At 35.7% G+C, this 23528-nt stretch overlaps 1 protein-coding gene across 2 annotated transcripts in view; it reads right to left on the reverse strand.

Moving 5' to 3' along the window:
• Window positions 1–23162, reverse strand: part of LOC103997529 (protein SUBSTANDARD STARCH GRAIN 4, chloroplastic) — a 28908-nt gene extending 5746 nt beyond the window's left edge. The window contains exons 1-18 of one of the 2 annotated variants that reach the window (XM_018818234.2): window positions 22999–23162; window positions 20782–22912; window positions 19907–20105; window positions 19742–19801; window positions 17062–17166; window positions 15784–15924; window positions 13075–13137; window positions 11220–11450; window positions 11027–11110; window positions 7518–7675; window positions 6907–7319; window positions 6794–6825; window positions 5502–5672; window positions 5319–5378; window positions 4677–4799; window positions 1376–1651; window positions 449–514; window positions 120–254 (exon numbers count right to left, since the gene is read on the reverse strand). In XM_018818234.2, coding sequence (XP_018673779.2) covers window positions 120–254; window positions 449–514; window positions 1376–1651; window positions 4677–4799; window positions 5319–5378; window positions 5502–5672; window positions 6794–6825; window positions 6907–7319; window positions 7518–7675; window positions 11027–11110; window positions 11220–11450; window positions 13075–13137; window positions 15784–15924; window positions 17062–17166; window positions 19742–19801; window positions 19907–20105; window positions 20782–22799 — 4335 coding nt within the window. In that variant the 5' untranslated portion in view covers window positions 22800–22912; window positions 22999–23162. Of the gene's footprint in view, window positions 1–119; window positions 255–448; window positions 515–1375; window positions 1652–4676; window positions 4800–5318; window positions 5379–5501; window positions 5673–6793; window positions 7320–7517; window positions 7676–11026; window positions 11111–11219; window positions 11451–13074; window positions 13138–15783; window positions 15925–17061; window positions 17167–19741; window positions 19802–19906; window positions 20106–20781; window positions 22913–22998 lie in introns of both variants that reach the window. The other variant, XM_009418773.3, reaches the window with a different exon arrangement.
• Between the last annotated feature and the right edge of the window lie 366 nt (window positions 23163–23528).

Raw genomic sequence — 23528 nt, forward strand, 5'->3', positions numbered from 1 at the left:
CTTAGACTAGGCAAATATATAAAAGTTCAGAATAACTCTTCATGCCTCTTTTCAAGTATTACTTGGATTTTTATACATGTCTTTCTCAATTCTTCTAAATGAAGTCTTGTAATGCTTACCATAGTATCTCCATTGCCACCTCCACTAGCATCAAGAGAACCATTCCAATGACCTCTAAGTTCAGCTAAACCAGGAAGAGTAATGTCTTCAAAAATACTGTCATCATCAGACCAATTGAAAAAGCTTTGTAACCCCTGCAGTATGAAAGAGTATCATTGACATCATAGTTAAGAGCAAAAGAATCTCAACTAACAACAATTTAAGATGAAGATCCAAGAGGCTAAATATATAATTAATACTGGGCATAGTATAAAAAAAAAGCTTGATATTAAAGCGCTTGTATTTCCATGTACTTTACTTTATGTGAAGTGTTAGCTTAGATGAATACCTTCAGCTGGTCATGAAGGCTTTCAGCACAAAACCCAGCAGACTGCAAACTTTGCATAAAAAGTTCCTGCAACAAATCCAAAACACATAGAAAATTAGAACATAAGTAAAGAATTCACATGAGATATTCCTATGTATCCAGAGCTTAAGAAAAAAAAAAACTCCAAATCTTCCAAAGTAGAAAAAATGCTTGTATTATTATGAAATGTCTTATAACAATATATTAGAAAAATATAAGAAAATTGGATCCTAACAAAAATTAACAATCTAATGGTGGATCGTCAAAAATCGAACTCTTTTTTCCCAGCACAATTTTGTCCATAAATACAGACAAACTTATCAGGTTCTTGACCAGTTAGCCTCCCTTCTTTTTTTAAGAGTGGGATGGGGGATAATATACACTTGTACTGGGTCTACTTGATGAGAACTTCATTTTTAGTTTTTATACAGAAAGGACATATTCCAGTAAGCCGCACTCTTTCATGATGATATATAAGTGCACAAGATTCATCATTATTGCAAAAGAGAACTGGCTGAGTTAGCATCATGCTCATCTGCTTGACAATTTATTTAGTAAAACAAGTACAATCATGAACTCTAATCATGTTTGATGGCATAAGTCTTTCAGTATGTGTAATATAACTACGGGCTGCAGAAGTTAAATGTCATAACGACCATATCTGACTATTGGTCATCAAATTGAAAATAATGATGCAAGAGTATGTAATTAGTAAGTCAAAATCTAACACATGTTATATTCTAATACTTAATGATGCACTTCAAATACACTATTCACTCACAAGATATGTAAAAAAACAAGAATTATTCCACCAACTTTCACAGATTCATTCAGTAAAGTTTGCACCTTATCTAATATATATGTCATCAGAAAGCTTCATCAGACAAGCTAACTATAGCTAAACGATACCTTAGACCTTGACTGCACAGCAGGATCAGTACTTCGAGAGAGTAGCCTTGCTAAGGGAAGCATCTCAGCAACTTCGGCACCAGGAACTTCCAATCTCATTCGCCATCTTCCCATTGAAGAAATTACGGTACCAAGATGCCCAGACATAGCCTTTTTAAATAGGCCATCCTGCTCTTTGTTACCAGGATACCTATCACGTGCTCCAGGCAACACATACTCACCCTGGAGTTCATATCTGCTACTAGCTTGCTCAAGAACAGTTTTTTCAACAGTAATCTGCGAGACCATTGGAAAATGTTGCAAAACATAAGGGGGAAACAGTTTTTGTTATAACATAAGCTAGTAAAACTACATAAATTAATATAAAAAATCACAATAAAAAGTGAAAACTCATATCAAAGTGGCGTCTCAAAAATAATTTTCTAAAGCAACATGAGTTACCACATAATAGGAAACTGTTCACCAGCTGTTTATAAAGAAGACCACAGGAAAGCATACCCATTAGAATCAAGCATACTGACTGGTATTTACCAATCTAACCTGCTACAAGTACTCAAACCCACCCAAATCATGCAGTAATTCTGTATAGCAGTTAAACCATACATTATTCCTAAATACCACTGGCACCAGGCAGGCAGGCAGTAGTTCAAACTTCAAAGAATAACAAATGAAACTAATCAGCATCTAAAGGCATGTAATATACGTTTTGACTTGAAAGGGAACTAAACAGGTCCACATATGGTATACATGGACCTGTAAGACAACATATGTTTTAACAAAGCATTGATCTAAAATTTTGTGCCCTAAATCACATGACTGGAACCGAGTAGTGGAGAGATAGGACAAAGAAGAGGAGGAGAAGTTGAAAGGTCAAGGGCTGGAATCTTCAATCATCTGCTCTGACCTCCACAAAGGAACTGCTTCCTTCTAAAGATGGAGGGGAAGGAAAGGGATCTTCTGAAAGTTTTCCTCTCTTTCATTTGTCAGTACTACATGACTCCATATAAACACAGCACTCTGGACCATCAACTGACTGGTAATTCATATTGAGGGGCATACAAATCCTTGGATAAAGAACCATAGAACTTATTTTTCAAAGAAATGTCATGCAAAAAAGGTACAGTATGCTATAGCATCTTAGCTAGTATACTTTAACCTCAACAACCTCAGCATATATACTGTAACTGGAGTGCAAACAATCAAGTCATAATCTTATTTTCAAAGAGTATATAGTTGTGCTCCATTAAAATCAACACTGAATGCATTATGAGGAGAAAGACATCACTGGATACTTGACAACCAAAAAGCGCAGTTGGAACTGTCAAGAAACTCAGCTTGATGATGAATTGTTTCAGCTTATGACATGATATATATGAAAACAAAATCAATTACTTAATATGGGTTTTAGTGAAAACTTAAATCACTTGTTATCTAGTTCCATGCATAATGTTATAAAGTACAGATAACACTGAAACTAACAACAAGAAATAGATGATCCTTAAAACCACAAATTTGGCTTCCATTTCATGATGCTTGGTACGGTCAGAACTTCACGATTCCAACAAGGTAACACTTAGAGCAACCACCCATCCTCCACCTTACACATTATTATGTCAGCACCAACGATTTCAATCATGAGTAATGTACAGGTTGCAGGTTGACTGGCTTGGTATCAGCATAGCATCTGATACCGATCAAGAAAAACATTGGGGAAAAAAAAGAAAAACAGTACAAAAATATGGAAGTAAAAACTAACTAGCATGTAACTCTTATCTTTGTTCTTTCTATCCAACAATCAGAACTTTCAAATGGCTAGAAACAATCAATGTTCAGAGAGTAAGGATAACTGGCAGCCAGATCCAATTGAAGGTGACAGCTGAGGGAGTTGGACATCAAGTTCAAAAGGGGGGATATAACATCTCACCATAATATCCATGTATTTGGATTAAATTGGCCAAAATTGAATGGCTCTGACCAACCTAGAGCAGAACCAGTTGAGTTCTGAAACAATTTCAACCGTTAACAACCACACAGATAACAATCAGCTGGTAACTAATGCCACTCAAACCTGAAAATTTGTAACCCTATGTTCAATTGAACTAGTATGTACAGCATGGGACAGGAATTATAACATGGGAAAACATTAATTTATCAGCACAATTAGAAAACACTACTAACTGCACTTATTTTCATTAGTACATTGTTCTTTCTCGACTCCTTTCTAATCTTTTTAATAAAATGAACAAGAAATATGGCATAAGAAATGTGTTGTGATTTGTCAGCAACCCCAAGATTATCAACAAAGATTTTCACACTAGCATATTGCCAATTGAAGTTTGCAAGATTGGAATAGACATCAAAATCAGACGACGATTCAATAGATATTGATAACAGGACTAGAGTCACTGGACAAATTGGATTCGCAGCAATAGGATCGAGCAAGACAATAACTTTATATTTCAAAAAAATTAAAAACTAATTTTGAACAAACAAAAAAACTCCTTCACATTTCACAAGATATTGGAAAATATAATCATTTGAGATAAATATATTATTATCATTATGAGTGATTATATATGTGTCTTCTAAAAATATCTAGAAACTCATCTACCAACATTTTGTAGTGCAAAAACAATAAAACTTTATTTAAAGCATGTTCTCATGGATTTCAAGATTAAACACAAATCCCATGATACCTTCCTTCTATATCATGGCATCCCTATTCTCTTAGACGCTAGGGTCATGGGCCTTAGTAACAAAAATGAAACCTCCCAAAATAATCTAGGGAATGTATGCTTTTCAACTAACATGCAAATTTGTCCTCAAGTAGCCTTCTGAACAATTGCTACATTATGTACAGTATAACTTTTGTGGTCATATTTTGATACCAAAACCAAAACAAAAATTTCCTGCAGAAAAAACAAACAACTTCAATCCCATTCATGGAACTAAAAATTTTATAAAAAATGACTTGCTTGGCAGCTAAAAAGGACTTCCACTTTTTTTAATGGTAATACATATCAGGTTTCTCCATTATTATCATCTTATCTAAGTCCAAAAAATAAATGATGCAGCAAACAGGCCTGAGGTGATGTTCAACTGAAAACGACCCACAATGAGTGTTGGAGTTTCACTGATCCTAATTCCTAAGTGCTAAGAGTACAGTTTAAATTTACAGAAGTAAAAAAATGACATACAATATGCACAGAAACAATCTTTACTACATGTTAATAAGTTAGCTAAAGGATCTTTCAAGCAAACACGTATTAGAGACTGCAAATTCAGAAGAAAGGTCACTAACAACATCACCACTCCATCGAGCAGCCACATCAAGTGCTTGACCAAGCACACCGCTAAATTTTGGGCGAAGAACTGATAAAACACCATGGCCCCTTCTTTTTTGAAAATTAAGCTGGAGTTCTGCCTGCAATGGAAATCATCTGGTAAACAATACCAAGTACCAACACATAACAAGATAAAATCTCAACAAGAGTATATTACTTTAACTTCAAAATAGAAATTATATATTTCTTGCAATTAAATTTAGTCTTTAATTATCATTTATCACAAAATAGTCACAAGTCTAGGTGCAGGATCTGCCAATGGTTATTATAGGTCCTAAATTTTAGTTTTGTTCAAAATTACACCTCTCAAATGGTGTTTCTTCACTTAAGAGAGGAACAAAAACTCCCAAGGAGTTACCGGAGAAGAGACTAAAGAGAGGAAGAAAAGAGAATAATTGTTGCAGTAAATACTGTAAAATTGTCCAAGAACATGTCTGGACCAAACAAGTCTCAAGCTATTTGAATACCATAATTCTGGTGATTCCAAATAATTCTATTCCGTAAGATGATAACCACCTTTAACTATTTGAATACCTCAAGCTATTTGAATACCTTAATATTGCAGTTGTAGTATGCAACAATTACATATAGAACTATACCTTTTGAACTGTTCCTCGGAGAGATGCCAATTCCAATTCATCAAGTGGTAAATTCCGCACCTTTACAATGATGGACATTAAAATGAGAACACATATTTTGACATCCAATGAAACATATGAACTAACAAGATACAAATAAGTATTTCTGGAATTGCAAAATGCAACAAATAAAGATTACAACACCTCTAGATTAGTTGAAGTATGAGGTTGATAAAAGATATTAGCTTTTAGTTGCCCCTTATGAAGAGAAACAGATAATAATTTTCTATTCTGCATGACCTCATCAGTACTAAACCAAAAAGGTCCAATCACTTCAATCGACAAACTCTCATCGGGCCTCCCAGCAGCACTTAACTGCAAATCCACATGGGAAATAAAAAGTATATGTAAATATAGAGCAAGGAAAAAAAGAAGAAAATGAAACAACGATATATACACCACTAGAGTATCAATCAAAAATTAATTGTTTGATTGTGCAGGTATTGAAAATATATACTGTCTTATACTTTGTTCTATAAAATTATACTCCCATATAACATATCCATGACCCACGAACTCCATCAGATTAATCAGTGTCTGAAAGATCATTCTTCTTCAAACGTTGTGTGTATATATTTAAAAAATAATAGTTCACATTGAGCTACTTGAGATCATTAAATGGACATATCAACTGGGGACTAAGTTTTAACTGTAGTTTGCCACGAACATAACAATTGTCTGGGTTCTTATGACCATAGAATTGACAGGCAACACCTACTACTTTTCTAGAAGAATTAATTATGCAAAAAAACTTCTAATAGAATGGATTTCAGTAATTTATCTTCAAAAACAATATTCACAACAAGATAAGGAATATACTCTTTCCATCAAAATCAATTATGTCCAAACCACATATGAACTCATAAAGTCACCTCCTTATTGTTTATCTAAACCTAGGGCAGATCTAACTTCAATTTCTTTTTCAACAGATGATGACATCAGAGTCAAGTTGCATCCTTCTATTACCTTGTCTTTGGTGAATGATTTCAGTATCTAAAAATTCTTTTATAGCATGGATGTCCTTGATTTTATGTGACAGCAAATACAAGGCCCTAAATTCATCAAGCACAAAACGTCCTTGCTTCTTATCTGACAATTAAATCATCTATAACCACCCCAGAAAGATTGCATCACAGAACCTTAATGCTCCAGAGATAGTTGGCTTTGCACCAGTCCAAATAATTTAAGCTATGATGCAATAAGAACCTAATTTGGTAATTTAACTGGGACTACATAATGCTAACTTTTATGAATTTTTTAAACCAAATTTTTTATGTTGTCAGTGATAATCTAACCAATGACATCTGATTAAAAATGCACGCAAAACATATACATAATAAAGCATAAAAATTCCAAAAGCAATCAGAACAAAATAATTGTTAATCACCACAAAATTCCCAAAGAACCAATGTGTTGTGTAAGTTTGACAATCTTACCTTAACTGCACCGTGTGAAATACAAAGAGAACCTGTTAATTGAGGTGCTAACATAAGTTGGTTAAGACTAATTCCTGAAAAAGAAACATCACCAACAAGACTTGGAATGTCACCGTCAACAATTTGCTGCTCTGAACCATTTCCTTTGCAGTCAATTATATCATCATCAATGCCTTCGGAGGTTTTGACGACCTTTCCTTGAAATTTGAATTTCCCTGTTGCTTTCAAGTGCAAAGTTCTAGGTGAATCAAAAGTACTGGAAAAAATAAAATTGGCAAGTTCAAAGTCCCGCAAACGTAAATTTAAGTCGACTCCCTCAACAATCAGAGGCATCACTCTCCTATTATTTGCTGTTTCATTGCGTAGAGAGTGGTCGGCAAGATACGATGTTTGAACTTTAGTATACAAATCAAATGCAATTGATGATGAAGTGACTGTAATATTGTCATGAGTTATAATGATGTCCCCGCGTGCATCACCAAATGAATCTTCAGCTTTTGGTGCAGCCCACTTTATATCAAATCTCCTACATCATAAGAAAGCGATAATATATCAAATAAAAGCATTTACAATCCAACTAGAATTACCCAGTTTCAGAAAATCTTAAATTCTGGGAATTCCTTGTTTGTTTGCACCTCGTCTGCGAAATTGGAGGTAAAAATGAAAAAAAAAAATCTAAACCAGCAACAGTAATTGTCATGCATATAATTAACAAATTACTTACGGTCTCAACAAAGAACCAGATAATCTGGTCTCTCCATTAAGCTCCCCAATTCTGAGTGGCATCAGCTGAACACCTTTGGGTACATATCGATGCAGAACTTTATCAAGTACAAAGTTTCCAGACAAATTTATATCCATGGCTGTGTCATCTACTTCCCCCTGTTAAATTTACAAAAGGGAAAACACAGTTATGGATGGACTACAGTAATCAGGCTGTATAATTAAGTACTACCATACACATAAGCTACAAAAATAACAGATTGATCCATACAAGATGGACTTTTGCAAGAATTTAATTATCAAAAAACAAATTCCTTAGTTCTACAAAATGAAAGGGTTCTGACAAAATGTTTTCTTGTGGTTTGTCCCAAGAAAAGAACCTGAACTTCAAAAAGATCTCCATTCCAAATTTACAACAAAGAAAAAGTTGTATTTGACTATTTGTAACAGTGATTTAAAAAGCGCTAGGCGCCAAGGTCCAAAAACGCTCGAAGCACTAGGCACTCGCCCAAGTGCTCGCTCGAGCGAAGCGAGACGCTAAAATATAAAAATATATAATATAATTAATAAATATAATTATTTAAATAAAATATGATATTAAATTAAAAAAATCTTACAAAATCATAATATCACATTAACAAAAAATCTCAAAATTCAAAACAATAACAATAATTTCAAATAAATAAAAATTAGCAGTATTAAAATCAAAATAATATATTATTAATCTAATAAATAAATAAAAAATTGTTACTAGTATACAGTTAACAGTATACGGTTAATATACTGTTAATAGTATACTATTGAGTCGATGTGAGAAGAGGTAGCAGCGAGCAACGGCAAAGGGAGCGGGAGCGGGAGAGGCGAGCGACGACAGTGGCAGTGATAGCAATAGCAGCAAGAAGCGACAGTGGGAGTGGAAGCGGGAGCGGGAGCGGGAGCGGGAGCGGCGAGCGACGACAGCGACAGCAGTAGCAGCGAGCGGTGAAAGCGGGAGCGAGAGCAACGAGCGGTGATAGTGGCAGCTGCGACCGACGATAGTGACAGGGGTAGCAGCGAGCAACGAAAACGGTAGCAATGAGCAGCGGGAGCGTCGATAGCAGCGAGCAACAATAACGGCAACGGGAGTGGGAGCGGCAACAACGGCAGCAACGAGCAAGGTTAGGGTTGGGAAGTCATGAGAGGAAGGCTGGTATCGGTGCTTTAGTTGGTTCGATTAAACCAACTAAAGCACCGGAGACCGAACCAGACCTAAAACGTTGGTTCGGTCGCCTGGTTTAACCCGGGCGCTCGCTCGAAGCGCCCAGCGCCTGGGCTCGGCCTGGAAATGAAGCGAGGCACTCGGGCCTCGCCTCGCCCGAGCGCCTATTGAAATTATTGATTTGTATATCCACCCCTCAAACCGTTAATAGTTGATATTTGTATATATATACTCTGAGATATAGCATATTTGTAGCGATGCACCTCAGTGCAGATTCCAATTAACATCTATCAATTAAATAGTTTATTTAACCAAAACTCTTTATAGAAAAAATTATCCTGCATTAGCTTAAACAATTAGAATTTCAAGAGTCCCAACTTTAAAGGCACTAATGAAAAAAAAAAAAAAAGAAGTTAAAATTGTCTTTTGACAATTTATAGAAAAATTAGTAAAGTTGAGGAATGGTAAATGGGAGAAGGGCATCTGTACAAATATACTACATATTGGTAAGTTTATGGGCAAATAGCAACTTCTGAGAGGTAATATATGTAATAAATCAATAATTTGAGGGATGCATATGTAAAACCTAAACAAAAATAAAAACACAATTTTGTTTCAAAGGCATAAAAAATGCAACCAGAAGGTAGTAAACAGATAAAATATTATAGCAAGCATAATTTGTCTTATCGATCCGCACCGATGTACCAACCGACTATTGGTATGTTACGTACCGAACCATACCGATATGCCGAAACATAATATAGTGGGATATACCGATAAACCAATAGGTACCACCCATACCAGTCCCCTATCGAACTAGTACATACCACCCGTACCGAGTGGCATGCTGTAGTGCACAGAACCTTGATAGCAAAGACCTCTTTACCCCATTTCTCATGTTGCTAGATGAAAAGTAGCAACAACACAAACTAAAGCTTGTAAGCACAAACCCATCCCATAAAGCATTTAGACTGCAACATACAAAAAAACACAAAAGAATAACCAAATTTTACAATAGGCAACCATCCATCTTGATCAACCAAATCGGTCAACTGAACTCAGACATTTTGTTAGCTTGAGTGCATGATTAAATTAACAACAATTTTCCCACAAGTCCATTCAAGCGCTTCAATGGCCAAGGTGAACTTTCAACAAAAGGGAGCAGCGGCATGACATATAGGTTATGTTCATCAATAATGAGTTACAACAAAAATCATTAGATGTACTTTCCGTATCGACGATAGGCCTTTCAGTTCATATATCTACAAACTATCGACTATGATGCATCAAAAAGGGATTAGGTTTCTACAAAATTGGGACTCGTCACAAAATGGGAATTTCACCATTTTGCACCAAGAATTACTCATGGATAAATGAAGCAAAGTACTTAAAGGAAAAACAAACTGCTATTGACACATATGTCAACTAAAGATTGGTCTCTTGAAAAGGTCTTCAACTTCAAGTGAATGTATCCTCAATTAATTCTCATACTTGAGATTGATTATGCAAAAATTGTCAATGAGAAACAATTCAAGTTGAACCAATAAAATAGGTTATCACTCTGGATACTTTGATTGCATAAGGATCAATAGTTGTGTGAAAATCAGAAAGACAAATAACTATTAATGAAAAGAGACATGATTAAATAATATAAAAAAAATCAGTGCACAAATAGTTCATAAAAATTGAATGGCATAACTAAAAAACTAAAGAAAGGAAGAAAACTGTTATCACCAGTTAAAATTATAGTGACAGATAAAGAACTAATTCACTGCCACAAGAACCTAGTACTGTTATACTTTATAAAGTTATTAGTAATAACATATTCAAACTGCATTAATTCTAAGAATCTAGCATTCTAATTCACCAATTTCATCAACAAGAAAAACATCCTTCTAACTTGCACCTAACATTGGAAACCTTTCTGCTTTTCCCTGCTAATCACCAGATTCTTGCTATGCCTAACTTTTTAAACCTTGCCAAATTGCAAAAAGAAAATCTCAAAATTTCATCCAAGTGATAAGGACCTCTCAAGGCTTACCTGTTACTAATAACATTATGCTTCTGTGAACCATCACCTAACAACTGAGCCTTATTCCAACATTCTACACATTTTCATGAGTCAATGATCTCCATTAAATCAAATCAAGTTCCAAAAAGACAAAGTCAAATCAAGTTCCATAATATGTGAACAGAAGCATGTGATCATATCATTTCAAAGTATGCTAAAATGGAAATGTAAATCGAAGCAGCAAATCAAGTACTAAATTTATCCCTAAGAACAATGATCATGGATATTTTGATCCAAGCACCTCTGGACAAACCCAGGCACTGCCAGCTCCTCTGATTTCCCCACCATCTAAAAGGCAAGCCCTGATGCCATACAAATCAACAACCTGGTAACAGAAAAATGTATAAAGGTAAAGATTGCTATCAAGCAACCAAAGCAAAAAACAAGACAATGTATGTGCTTCCACATACATATGTTATGCAGATGCCACTTACACCATTATCAAGGTTGAAGGTGAAATTGGCCGATACATGTGAGAACGGAATGCGATCAAATGCTGCCACTGCACCAGCCTCTTTATTTTCTATTACTGCTTCAGATGCAGAAGATGGAAGAAAACTAGACACTGTCTGAGAAGTCTTCCTTGATATAATTCCACTTCCAACAAAAATAGGAGCAACCAATGGACCTTGACAGTTGAATACAGCCGTAACAGATCCAGCCAACTACATCATTACAATAGGTTAACTCAAAATTGAATGTTAAAGGGTCTAACAGAAGAAAATTAAAGGTGTTGCTTCCTAAATTGGCACATCAAGAACCAAAAAGAACAATAAAAAGTCACTACAGAATATACAGAAATTAGAGCATAAAAAGTTGTTCATCAGATGTACAAAAGGTAAAGGCTTGAATCAAGATGTAGTGCATAGTTTCCATATATGGGTATGACACATTTGCAATATGCAACCAGTAATGGAGTTAAGGACAACAAACAAACATGCATCTCATAGTAAGGTGCCAATTCACATCTATGGGAAAGTAAATTCCAATTCCAATGCCTGGCTAGAGCATAATTAGCTTAATACACAAAGGGGCTACAAAACTGTATAGCTATTCTCATAAAGGGTGAACGAACATGAATCTGAACTTGGGGCATAGATCAAATATAAGAATAGTGCTTCCATAGAAAAAATGTATAGGACCACATGCAGAATTGAATTTCCAGGTCAGTGAGACTGATCTGGACAAGAGCCTTATAGGAAAATGGAGAAAGACTGAAGTTCAAAGAATGCTACTAGTTAAACATATAGGTGAAAAATATTATATCAATGAAGCGATTTCAAAATGGTGTACAGATACTGTAGAAGGCAAATGTCGCTTAAATTTGGAAGGGAACTCAGATGAGCTATTATTTCATGTATGAGAAACTATGAAGGTAGGAAGAAGAATATCATTTTCTCTGCCTTCTAGGTTTACTTGTGGGTGCACATCTTAGTACATGTAAAACATTATAACAAACAATAAAATATTTCACTAAACAATAGGAAGTCAAGACACTCAAAGTGAATAATCATTAAATAGTCATAATTCCAACAAGATGTAAAACTCAAGGACTACCATTTTAGAATGCACAAAGGTATAACTTCATAATCTTCAAGTGCAAAAATTAAATGATTTAGCAGTTCAACAGAGACAAAATAAACCGTTAACAAAAGGCTTTATTGATATGCCTTTGTCATATTAAAAAAGAGTGCTGACTTCAAAAAATTAATACAGGACCATATGCAGCAGGACAGAGAGACTGATTTTGGACAAGAGCCTACTAGAAAAATGGAGAAAGACCAAAGTTGAAAAAATGCTACAAGTTAAACACATAGGTGACAAGGTGTGAAAAAAAATATTATATCAATGAAGTGATTTCACAATTGTGCATAGATACTGCAGAAGGCAAATGACACTTGCATTTGGAAGGGAACTCAGATGAACTACTATTTCATGTAAGAGAAACTATGAAGGTAGGAAGAAGAGTATCATTTTCTCTGCCTTCTAGGTTTACTTATGGGTGGACATCATAGTACATATGCAACATTATAACAAACAATAAAAATATTTCACTAAACAGTAGGAAGCCATGACACTCAAAGTGTATAATAATTGAATAGTCATAACTCCAACGAGATGTAATACTCAAGGACTACTGTTTCAGAATGAAACAAAGGTATAACTTCATAATTTCCAAGTGCAAAAGTTAAATGTCATATCAGTACAACTGTTAACAAAAGGCTTTATTGGTATGCGTTTGTCATACTAACAAAAAAATTTACAAGCAAATTTGACAAAGGTATATACCGGGAATAACAACGGTCTGATTTTCAAAGTTTTCATAAGCGCGTTCACTTCAACACATGGAACCTGAAAATTAGAATTTGGAACCATCAGAAAGTTCACAAGAATAATTGCAGAATAAGCTATTCAAAATATGAGAAGATTTCGGCATAAAGTCATTATGGCATGCAACAGAATGAATGATCATGGGGTACAGAAGTTCCTAGGAAGTATATGAGAGCAAGGTAGGCAATACCGAATGATACCGTCCGGTACGGATGGTACGTACCGGTACGCGGACCGCCCACTACCGGGCGGAACGAAAAATAATAATAAAATTATATATATATATATATATATATATATATATATATATAAACGAGGCGACGTCGCTCCGCGTGGGGAAGGAAAAGGCGACGTCGCCGAGGCGATGCGGCATTGCCTTTTAAATAAAATATATATAAATATATATATAATCTTTTATATATATATATATTAATTTTTATATATATACCGCCAGCGAGAAGAGAGAGGCGACGTCGCCGAAGCGACGTCACCGAGTTATAATATAATAATATATATATATATATATATATATATATATATATATATATATATATATATATATACCGAGCGGTATACCGCTCGGTATACCGTTCCATACCGTACCGAGCGAACGTCGAAACGTTAGTACGGTACGGTATTGCGAACCTTGTATGAAAGAACTACATAGTTCAGAATTCAGATAATCAGTGTACTGCAGAAGTCAATAGGAGGCCCAAAGTAGCAGTTGCAGGATTTTGGCTGCTACAGGAGTCAAACTTGCTTCGAAATGGTTGGTAACATACAACATTAAGAAACTCATGTAGGCGTATCGTATTACAAAGGATATATACATGTAGATGTATCCATGGCAAATGATATTATGTACATATTAACCTTAGGAAAGGTTTTGGTTCCTGTTTACATATATTTGACAAATTAAGAGATGATAATTCAAAAAAATGAACTTATGTGTATTCTGAAGTGAATTTTTATGCTCTATTTTTATAGACAACTATTTTCATTTACATTTCACATATGTATGGATAAAATAATCAAATAAGCATTAGGCAAATGCCAACCAGTATCATGAGTGGAAGACACCAACTCTACAATAGAAATATACTAAACATCAGCAAAGAAGAAAAATTAACTAAATGTAAATGAGAAATTTGATATCTATTGCATCTTTAAAAATGGTAATATCAAAGTTACAACCCATTATAATTTAGACCCACATTATTCAGTCTCTTAAAAAAGAATATGAACGAAGTGTATTTGAGACATTTGAAGTTTTGAATTTCTGTAATGTTCAAAACATAAATTTAAGGCAGCATGATCCTCACATTAACTAGTCAAACACTTTTGCAATCCACTTCATCCACTCGACAGTTTTTGAAGTTTTAGTGTTGCATGGACTCGTTCCCTTACCAACTCAGCATGTTAGATATGTCTCCATGTGTCCACAAGTAGACATTTTTCAGATTCTTTAATTATATCAATCTAGTTTCAAAAAGTATAACAATGTAAAGAAGTATAAAATTCTAAGGTTTTTTCCAATCTTAATTCCCAACATTGCACATTCTGACTATTAGAAAATGGCTATTGTGCATTTTATCCTAGATTATTTTTCTCCTCTCCTGCATACCCCTTACCAACTCAGCATGTTAGATATGTCTCCATGTGTCCACAAGTTGACATTTTTCAGATTCTTTAATTATATCAATCTAGTTTCAAAAAGTATAACAATGTAAAGAAGTATAAAATTCTAAGGTTTTTTCCAATCTTAATTCCCAACATTGCACATTCTGACTATTAGAAAATGGCTATTGTGCTTTTTATCCTAGATTATTTTTCTCCTCTCCTGCATACCCCTGCAACTCCTGTCCATTTCATTGACAAATCTGACACTTGTATATGTGTCCATATCAGATTCCCATGCCAATGTCCTTGCAACACTGTTCAATGTTTAGTCTCCAAGGGGGATTGATATTGAAGCATACAAGTCGTAGGCAATGTTTCTTTGAAAAATTTTACTCGAAATAAATAAACTCAAGAAAATTATTTTAGTCTGCAATCCAAAACGATTGACAATCATATTAAGCGTTAACCATAAAGAGGCAACAATCTCATTTTATATCTTTAACCATTCTTATGGTAGCTTCTGTTGCCAAAATTCAATCAAGTCAATAACCAGAAATCAGGTCTTACATAAACAAACTTTTTAAGTCTAAAAGCTTAATTTACAGACAAATGTCTCAGAATTGTGAAAATTTTCAACTTCAAAGTTATTGCAGATTCTAAAATTATTCCTCCTGATACATGCATTATGCATAAAAGTGATTAGTGAAACAGTCATGCTAAATTATGAAAGGAAGACTTGAAGATGAAAGTATTATCAGCTTATAATCAGATATGCATCTTAAATTCATTAATCCAGTTGACAATGCTAAGAAAAGATAATCCAAATAAATGAACTTATATAACCACTAGTAAGCAACCATCTAATAACTGTTCAAGCTTAAAGTTTGATGTGTGTATAATTTCAAGAACTGAACAAACACTGAAAAATGCATTATCAGAATCACCAAAGTCGTCAGTAATATATATTAAAATTGACTTTTTGCATAGAGGAACCATGCCATTTTTGTATCCCAAGAGTCAGTAACGCCTCAACAAACAACATATTACCTGACACATGAGATGAAACTCTCCATCATCAGGGTTTACACCAAAATCACCAGAAGCTTCTAGAGGAGCATCACCAAACCAGCCACTTGCATTGTGCAAAAATATCCTTTGGCCACGAAAACACAAACTTGCTGTCAGCTCCTGCATACAAGTGTACAATTTAACATCACACCATTCCAATTTTTACAAAGCAAGGAATTCGTCTCCACCAAAAAAACAAGTTTTCTACAGCAGCTTGTTTGCTAATACAATCCCTCCAAACACACCCATGACTTTACTACAGAATGAACACATCTGCCAGTTCAGGTGGTTGTTATTAGCTAGGCTTAATTTCAGAACACATTTCTATTAAGTGAGAATTGCAGGGTGCAGACTAACAAGTAATTGCCCAGATGACCCATTTTTCCAACCAAAAAATACATGTCATGTCTGCTGAATTATAAGAAAAATGTTGCCACATGCAAATTCTTATAAGAAAAATGTTGTCACATGCAAATTCAATAGTTCTCTGAATAAAATAGTTCCAAAAATTATCATCCATGCTACATGGACAACCTTGCACCTCCTGAAGCAAAAATCTCATTTCACATTGGTTTCAACAAGAAGATACTAAGGTTATTTGTTTAGGTTTAGCTAATGTAAATAACAATAAAATTGAAAAGTTAATGGATTATCATAACAAACCAGTTCCTATTGGCTACCTGTGACATAACACTAAAGCTAGCAAAATTAGTTATACATACAAGTTCATCTTATCCTTTAATTATGATTTAAGTAGTTAAGAAAGGATAAAGGTATACTTACTACTGCATCTAGCAAATAGTAAGGTATGAGTACAAGAATAACAATGAAACATGTTTTTATAGTTTTCACTCCGATATTTTTATTAATTGCTAAAAATTAATTTATATTTCTGTTTTACAAACTCCAAACATAGATGTGGTAGAAACTTGCAGTATTTGTTTCACTCAGTAACTTGCATACCAACTCTGGCCAAGCAACAACATTCTAGGAACCAATGTCACTTTTCTGACATCCAACTGATACTACAGAAGAATTTAAGATAACAACACTCATGATATATCATGACATAAATCATTGATTTAAAATCATTAGATCTTGCAAATTAGACTGAACTTTGGCATCTTTTTATTCAGGTCGATTTATGTTTCCTTTCCATCAACAGTTAAAAATAGCAGAATGCCAGATAACATGGCATGATGTCATCTTCCAGGATAACCTGTACAGTGGTAAGCAGGTCATGGATATCAGACATACTGAAAACATGGAAGGGGCTTCTAGTATATGGAAAGACAGCCCATTCACATCAAGCTGGCCATGGATGTTTGGAAAATTATCCCCTCTGGACATGCAAATATGAATCTGACAACAAAAAAGAAAAACAAAAATTATATCATGTCAGTTAAATTGCATAAATTGCATCATTCGTAAAATAATCCAGAAGCTAGAAAACATAGATATCACTCAGAACTTCACAGGGTACTACAAATGTCCAACATGAATGACAGGCAGACACAATTTATAGTCTGCAGGAATATCTTGAAAACCACAAGTAGGACCATCAAAACATCATGCACTTTTCACCAGATAATGGAAAAATAAAATAAAATCCATAAATGAGGATTGATATTTACACCACATGTCAAAGTAAACCAGGAATAACTTGTAGAATACACACACAAACATAGGGAACATAACCATCCCTATATTTTAAGAAATTATAGAAACAACATTTAACAGAGAAGCTATATTCCTTTTAGAGTGAACTATAAAGTGCCAATAGCTAGTCTTTTTAATATTGTATTTTAACAGTGGAAATAACCTCACGTCAAATAATGCTACCAAAAGACAAGAAGACTCAACTAAACCAACCTAACAGTGGACTCACTGGCCCTTAGAAGATTGAGTTCATTTTCAACATAAATGCAATTTATTTAAAAACTTCCAAGGATATATCAGACTTAAAATGTTATTGAAGATATCAACCAATTAAAACCCATTAAGTAAAAGTAATCTCATTTGACGGCCCATGCAAAAATCTTGAATTTACAGAGTCAACCCTGAAAAGGTCTGTTTTCAAAAAAGCAGTGACTTTGCAGATGGCCTTGCTAAGATATCTGGCAGGAGTCAGCAATTCTCTCCAACTTGCTTGACCTATATTGTTTTCAGCCAGTCAAAAAGCAATCTGGCATAAAAAATAATCAACCAACTTTAACTGACGATGGTCCATGGGAAAAGAGAAGAAAGGCAGAAAATTGAAGAGCGAGGAAGAAAGGAATGGACAAAAAGACGGAGCAGGAGAGGAAGGAAGGGAGACAAAAGAAAAAAAAATACAAAAACAATTGCCATCTTTTGTGGCCTAAAGTTGCTCATCATCTGCCATCTGACAACTATTAACCAATCCCCACCAAAAACTAAGTTTAAGACACAAATTGAGAATCTGCATGTTCTTAAAGAGGTAAGAATTTTAGAAATCAGTTTCTATAAAAATTAACACGATGTTAAGCACATTTTTCAATTTAAGACAGCTTCATGAGTTTTTATCATGTTGTAAAGTGTAAAAATGACATCAGCACAGGGTGGTCAACAATTGTGTGCAACGTACCACTGATATATACAAAATATTGGTTGCTCCAACAAGCATGGAAGACAGTGGTGCAATTAAAAGTCAAAACCATTCATAAATTACTTCAAAACAAGAATGAAATTTTGCCTGGACAGTACATACTGGACCATTCTTAAATTACTCCAAAACAAGGACTGTAGTTTCGCCTAGATTAGTATGTAGGGGTTGGTATTTATCTATTCGAGGAAAGACCAAGACTCGGACTGCCCCATTTAAGGGGAGTCCAGGGTCTAATGTATATGCAAGGATCTTTCCAGAACTTCTGAATTTAACCTATGAAAAAGTTCAGAAGGTAGATCACTTCTAAATGTGAATGATTTGGAATATCCATTTAAATTCGTCCGTCACTGGATGATGGCAAGTATGTTATCCTACAACAAGATGTGGCCAAGTAGAGATAAGTATATGTACTTTATGGGAAAAGAGGTCAATTTAATCAGCTAAGCCTCTTAAAGTAAATGCATCAAGCATCAAAAGATAAATCACTTTTATACCTCTTAAAATATATCACTTTCTGAAAACTCTTAGACATAGTTTAGATGGTAGGTTACTTCTAATGATGTGGAATGTCCATTCGCTATCACTTCTATACCTCTTAAAGTATGTGAATTTAACCTATGCATATTTTCAAAAGGTAAATCACTTCCAATGATTTGGAATATCCATTGACAACCATTCAATTGGATCTCAAGTATCTTCATCTTACACCAAATTTTGGACAAGTGGACATAAGTATCTTAAACTATACGACTTACAGTAGATACATGAAGAGATTGAAACAACTTGCAATTCCTCAATGGCATCAAACTAGAAAAAATGACGTCTTCTGTGACTTCAGATGGTTTCACATTCTCACTTTTATTTTTGTCAATTACACATGAATATGAAACATAGATATGCTGTGTCACAATTATTCTAATGTTTTCAACACTGCATGTACAGATAGCATCAAATTTTCTTACTGCAGTTGAAGTTGATGTTTAACCAAAAATAAAGAAGTTTGGTATCACAGCTGCAAGAAATTATTTATGACATTTTCTACGGCATTATCTGAGCATTCTCACATCCATGAGGTAGTTACACAACCCACTAATATTGTTCCAAATGAATCAATGACAATTCATTAGGGCATGACAGAAAAATAAGAACTCTTAATTGAACTTTCAAGAAATAGAGATACTATTTGATCTCTTTTGAAAATTATCCATTAAAGTAAAGAGAAAAGACATAGGAAAGAAATGCGCTACTTTAAAAAAATCTGGAGACAAATACAATTCTAGAAAGATAACTAAAGGGGATTTAGACAAGCACCTCACCAGTAGCTCTGCCTTTCAACCATGTGACTGGAATTTCCAGAATTCCCTCAAACAGCTGCATCAGTTCAAAATATGGATAAAAATAGGCCATATTCAAATAGAACAAGTTCAATGAAACCCATTTCTTGTAGTCAATACAGCAATAGAGAAACTACATTACCGGAGCAAAGAGGTTTATAATCTTCAAATTTGCATGCCATTTTTGCTCAGGAATATTTACAGAAACGTCTGCAGATAGCCGCCCCCCACCTTGAGAAGTATGATCTTGTCTCCATTCCATACAATTTCCAGTCAGCTGCACATGTACTCGACTATAATGATTCTCAAGTCTGACGTGTCCATTCACTTCAACCATTTCCCTACATACAAGAAAAAACTCATCTTTCCATCAAAACGTATGTATAGACATAAATGCAGTTCAATTACTCTTTATAATTATCAAAGATTTTACAGACATAAAACATTTTGCAGGATAATCATAACATTAGCTCCGGGCAACAAAAATCTTACATATGAACTTAAAAGCATAATTTTTCAAATCTTGGTCTAATATTAATTGGCAGTCAGAGCAGTATGATACAAGACAAAGGTAAATGCCCTTCGAACGTATTGCTTTGCCTTTGTATTTAAGCAATGATCACACATAACAAAAAGATTAAACTAACCTGTCATATACTCAATGTACTAAGATGGAGAAACCTAATTGTACTAATTCATAGTGGGTAAGAAGTCCAAGTTGCACCAGAGGGAACAGAAATATGTCTGTGTATTGAAGAACACATGAAGTGTTCTCTACATTCCAATGGAATAAAATGGTGAGAATGAATTAATGTGACACACAGGTGAAGACATGCATACTTAGTACCATGAATAATATACATTAGAAGTGACATAGTAAACATCTTGATTAACAACAATTAAGTGGTGGGCATGAAACCAGTGATGTATTATCTGTTGACAAAATGAGGCAGAGAAAAAAAGATAATGCAATAACTCTATGTAATAGGTATTAATTCCAATAATTAGATCTCAGACCTTGGCTCCTTGTCACCATATCCCAACAGCATTAGTGTTCCTCCAGAAAAATGAACAGAGTCCAGTGTAATTGGAAGAACTTTCCTGATGCCTTTGGAACTAGTCTCAGTTACACCTTCCACAAATTCAGCAGAAAGATCTTCCGCACTTATACTGAAGTATGATTTCAGTTTTCGAATATAACCAGCAAGATACTCAGAAAAAACTTCATTAACAACAATCTTGTCTATAATTTCATACAAGTGGAAGGGATAAAACGCCTTTGATTGGTGCATCTGTGTACACATTCCAAACATTTTTTGAATGAAGCCTTGGCAATTAAGATCTCCACTGTCTTCAGACTTCTCATAACTTTGGCCCACAGTATCCTTCGATTTGTCAAAACCAACTCCATCATCATGGTGACTCTCAAAATGATGTTTTTCCAAATCTCCATTGTCCAGAGCAATAGCATGACCATCGATTTGCAAGCAGCTATGATGATTGTCTGCCAGATGCTGTTTTTCCATATCTCCATCTGTGAGTTTGCCATTGTCTGTTTCCATGTCAGTACTTCCCTGAGTAATTGAGATATTATCAGCAGCTTCAATGGATGTCTGAGATTTAAATTCTTGATTATCTAAGTCAACCAACTCAATAAGACTATCCGACCTTGTTTTATCAATCCCATTGCTTCGTGTAATTTCAGCATCACTGCCTGCTTTGTCCTTCGTGGTTAATATCTCAGATCCAGTATCTTCATGACCTCCATCAGATGAATTTGAACCCTGCTCGGAATATGGCTCGCTGAACTTTCCACTATCCAGACCTCTGAAATATGCAGTGGCAGCAACTGCACTGCGCTTGAGGTTTCTTTGTTTGGAAGTAAAATTACGTTCTGAAACAACTTTCCTTTTAGCATTCCTTTTGAACCTGTGCCTAGAAAAGGGCGACTTTATTCTGGACCAGAAGTTTGTTCCCAGGCCACCAGTTCTTGCACCAAAGAGTTTCTGTACTTCTGTGTGCTCCAGACCATGCATACCACTATTATCCATGCAATGATGATCCTTCAAATGCATATGGTCATCGATACAAAAGAACGAGCTAGGTCTACCAGGCTGAACAGAAAGATGGAGATTATCATTCAAGGTTTCATCCCTAAACAATGACGAGTGTTCCTCAGGAACAACATAACCCATCTCCGCAGCTTCCCTAGCAGCTTTAACCCTTTGCCTGGCCCAGGATGCTGCAGATTCTTCTCTAGCAAGCCTTCTAGTTTTTGTTCGATAGTCTATGCCTTCTTCAGATGAGTGATGCTTATTCAGACCATTCTCAGATGGCGATGGAATCCCCAGCCAGGAAAAATCCTCCTTCTGTGCAACTAAAAGGCAAGGTCGGGATAAAACAGCATCTATAACAATCTTCCCTCTCCTAAGACTTGTAAAAGGGCGAAGTCGGAGTTTCAGCGTTGGTACCTCACCACAAGAAAACTCCTCACGGTGAGGTCCAATTGAACACGAATACAAAGTGATGCCCAGAGGCGAAACACTTCGAACCTTACCAAAATCAAGTTCTCTTTGCAGATGCTCACTAAGTATCGAGCAAGCAGATGGAAGAAGCTGGGCCTCCACAAAGCTTGTGGCCTTACGCTGTGCATACCATACCAACATTCCTGCCACCGAAATCACCGAGACAAACACAGAGCATCTGATCAAGAACAGCCCCTCTTTCCAAAGAGAATTAAGAGATGTAATCCAAGCAGTGGTCCTGGGAAATGACTCGCGCGCGCAACTCACTTTGAACCCATCACTAAGAAACCCAAATTTCCTCAAATAAAAACTGGGGTCTTCACCTCCGAATCGCAAACAATCAACCCGCCTACGCCCTTTTCGCCGATTCCCTGCACTGACCTTACTAAACAAGGCCCTAAAGTTCGGTTCTGCATTGATCAAGCGATCGACTGAGCTGCCATTTCTATTGACCAAAGACGTCCGGAGCGGCGATCCGAGCAACGAACTACGGAAGTGATCCAGGCTCATCTTGGCCCTTGAATCAACAGAATCCCCAAACTTCTACACATGCGCAGGGGACCAAGATCTCAATCTCAGTCCCCCTATTGCCTCAAAAAGCCAACAATTCGCCCAACATTCCGCTTCCCTCATAAAACAAAACAATAAGAAACACAAATAAAGAGAAAGACAGGGGGAAAGGAGACAACTCATTGCTCAAGATTAACACCTGATCGCCTCAATCACACATGAGGAAGGGCAAGAATCTACGCGAGGAGAGTCGAAGCTACGGGGTCGAAGAATCGCGAGGCCACCGAGGGTCGACAGACACGAATCGAGAGTCTCTCCGGAGAACGGCCAAAAAGGGTTTGGGCGGAGGATTGCGTTTACCAGCGGGCTCTCGAGTTATTATCAGGAATCGGACGGTGGATATGATATCCTGCATCCACTGTGACGACCAAGCCAGAAGACACGTTCTCCCTCCCCAGCGGTTCCTGGGAGAAGGCCGCCAGCTGACGCCATCACGGCGACCTTGTCGTCGATGCTTCCTGTTTTGGCAGAGACAATCGATCTCCAACAGCCTGATCGAGATCGGACGGCTCATCTGACTGCATCCTGAATGAGATCGGACCGCTCATTTAACTGGTGAGATTTATTGATAGTATTGCTGTTATAATTATTGTAATTTGTAATTGAAATATACTTGACAGGGCCGTCTTTGTGTGATCTTTTTGCTTTATTACATTCCTTGCGTGTCTT

The sequence above is a fragment of the Musa acuminata genome, chromosome BXJ2-9, assembly GCF_036884655.1.
Source record: "Musa acuminata AAA Group cultivar baxijiao chromosome BXJ2-9, Cavendish_Baxijiao_AAA, whole genome shotgun sequence".
Lineage (NCBI taxonomy): Eukaryota > Viridiplantae > Streptophyta > Magnoliopsida > Zingiberales > Musaceae > Musa > Musa acuminata.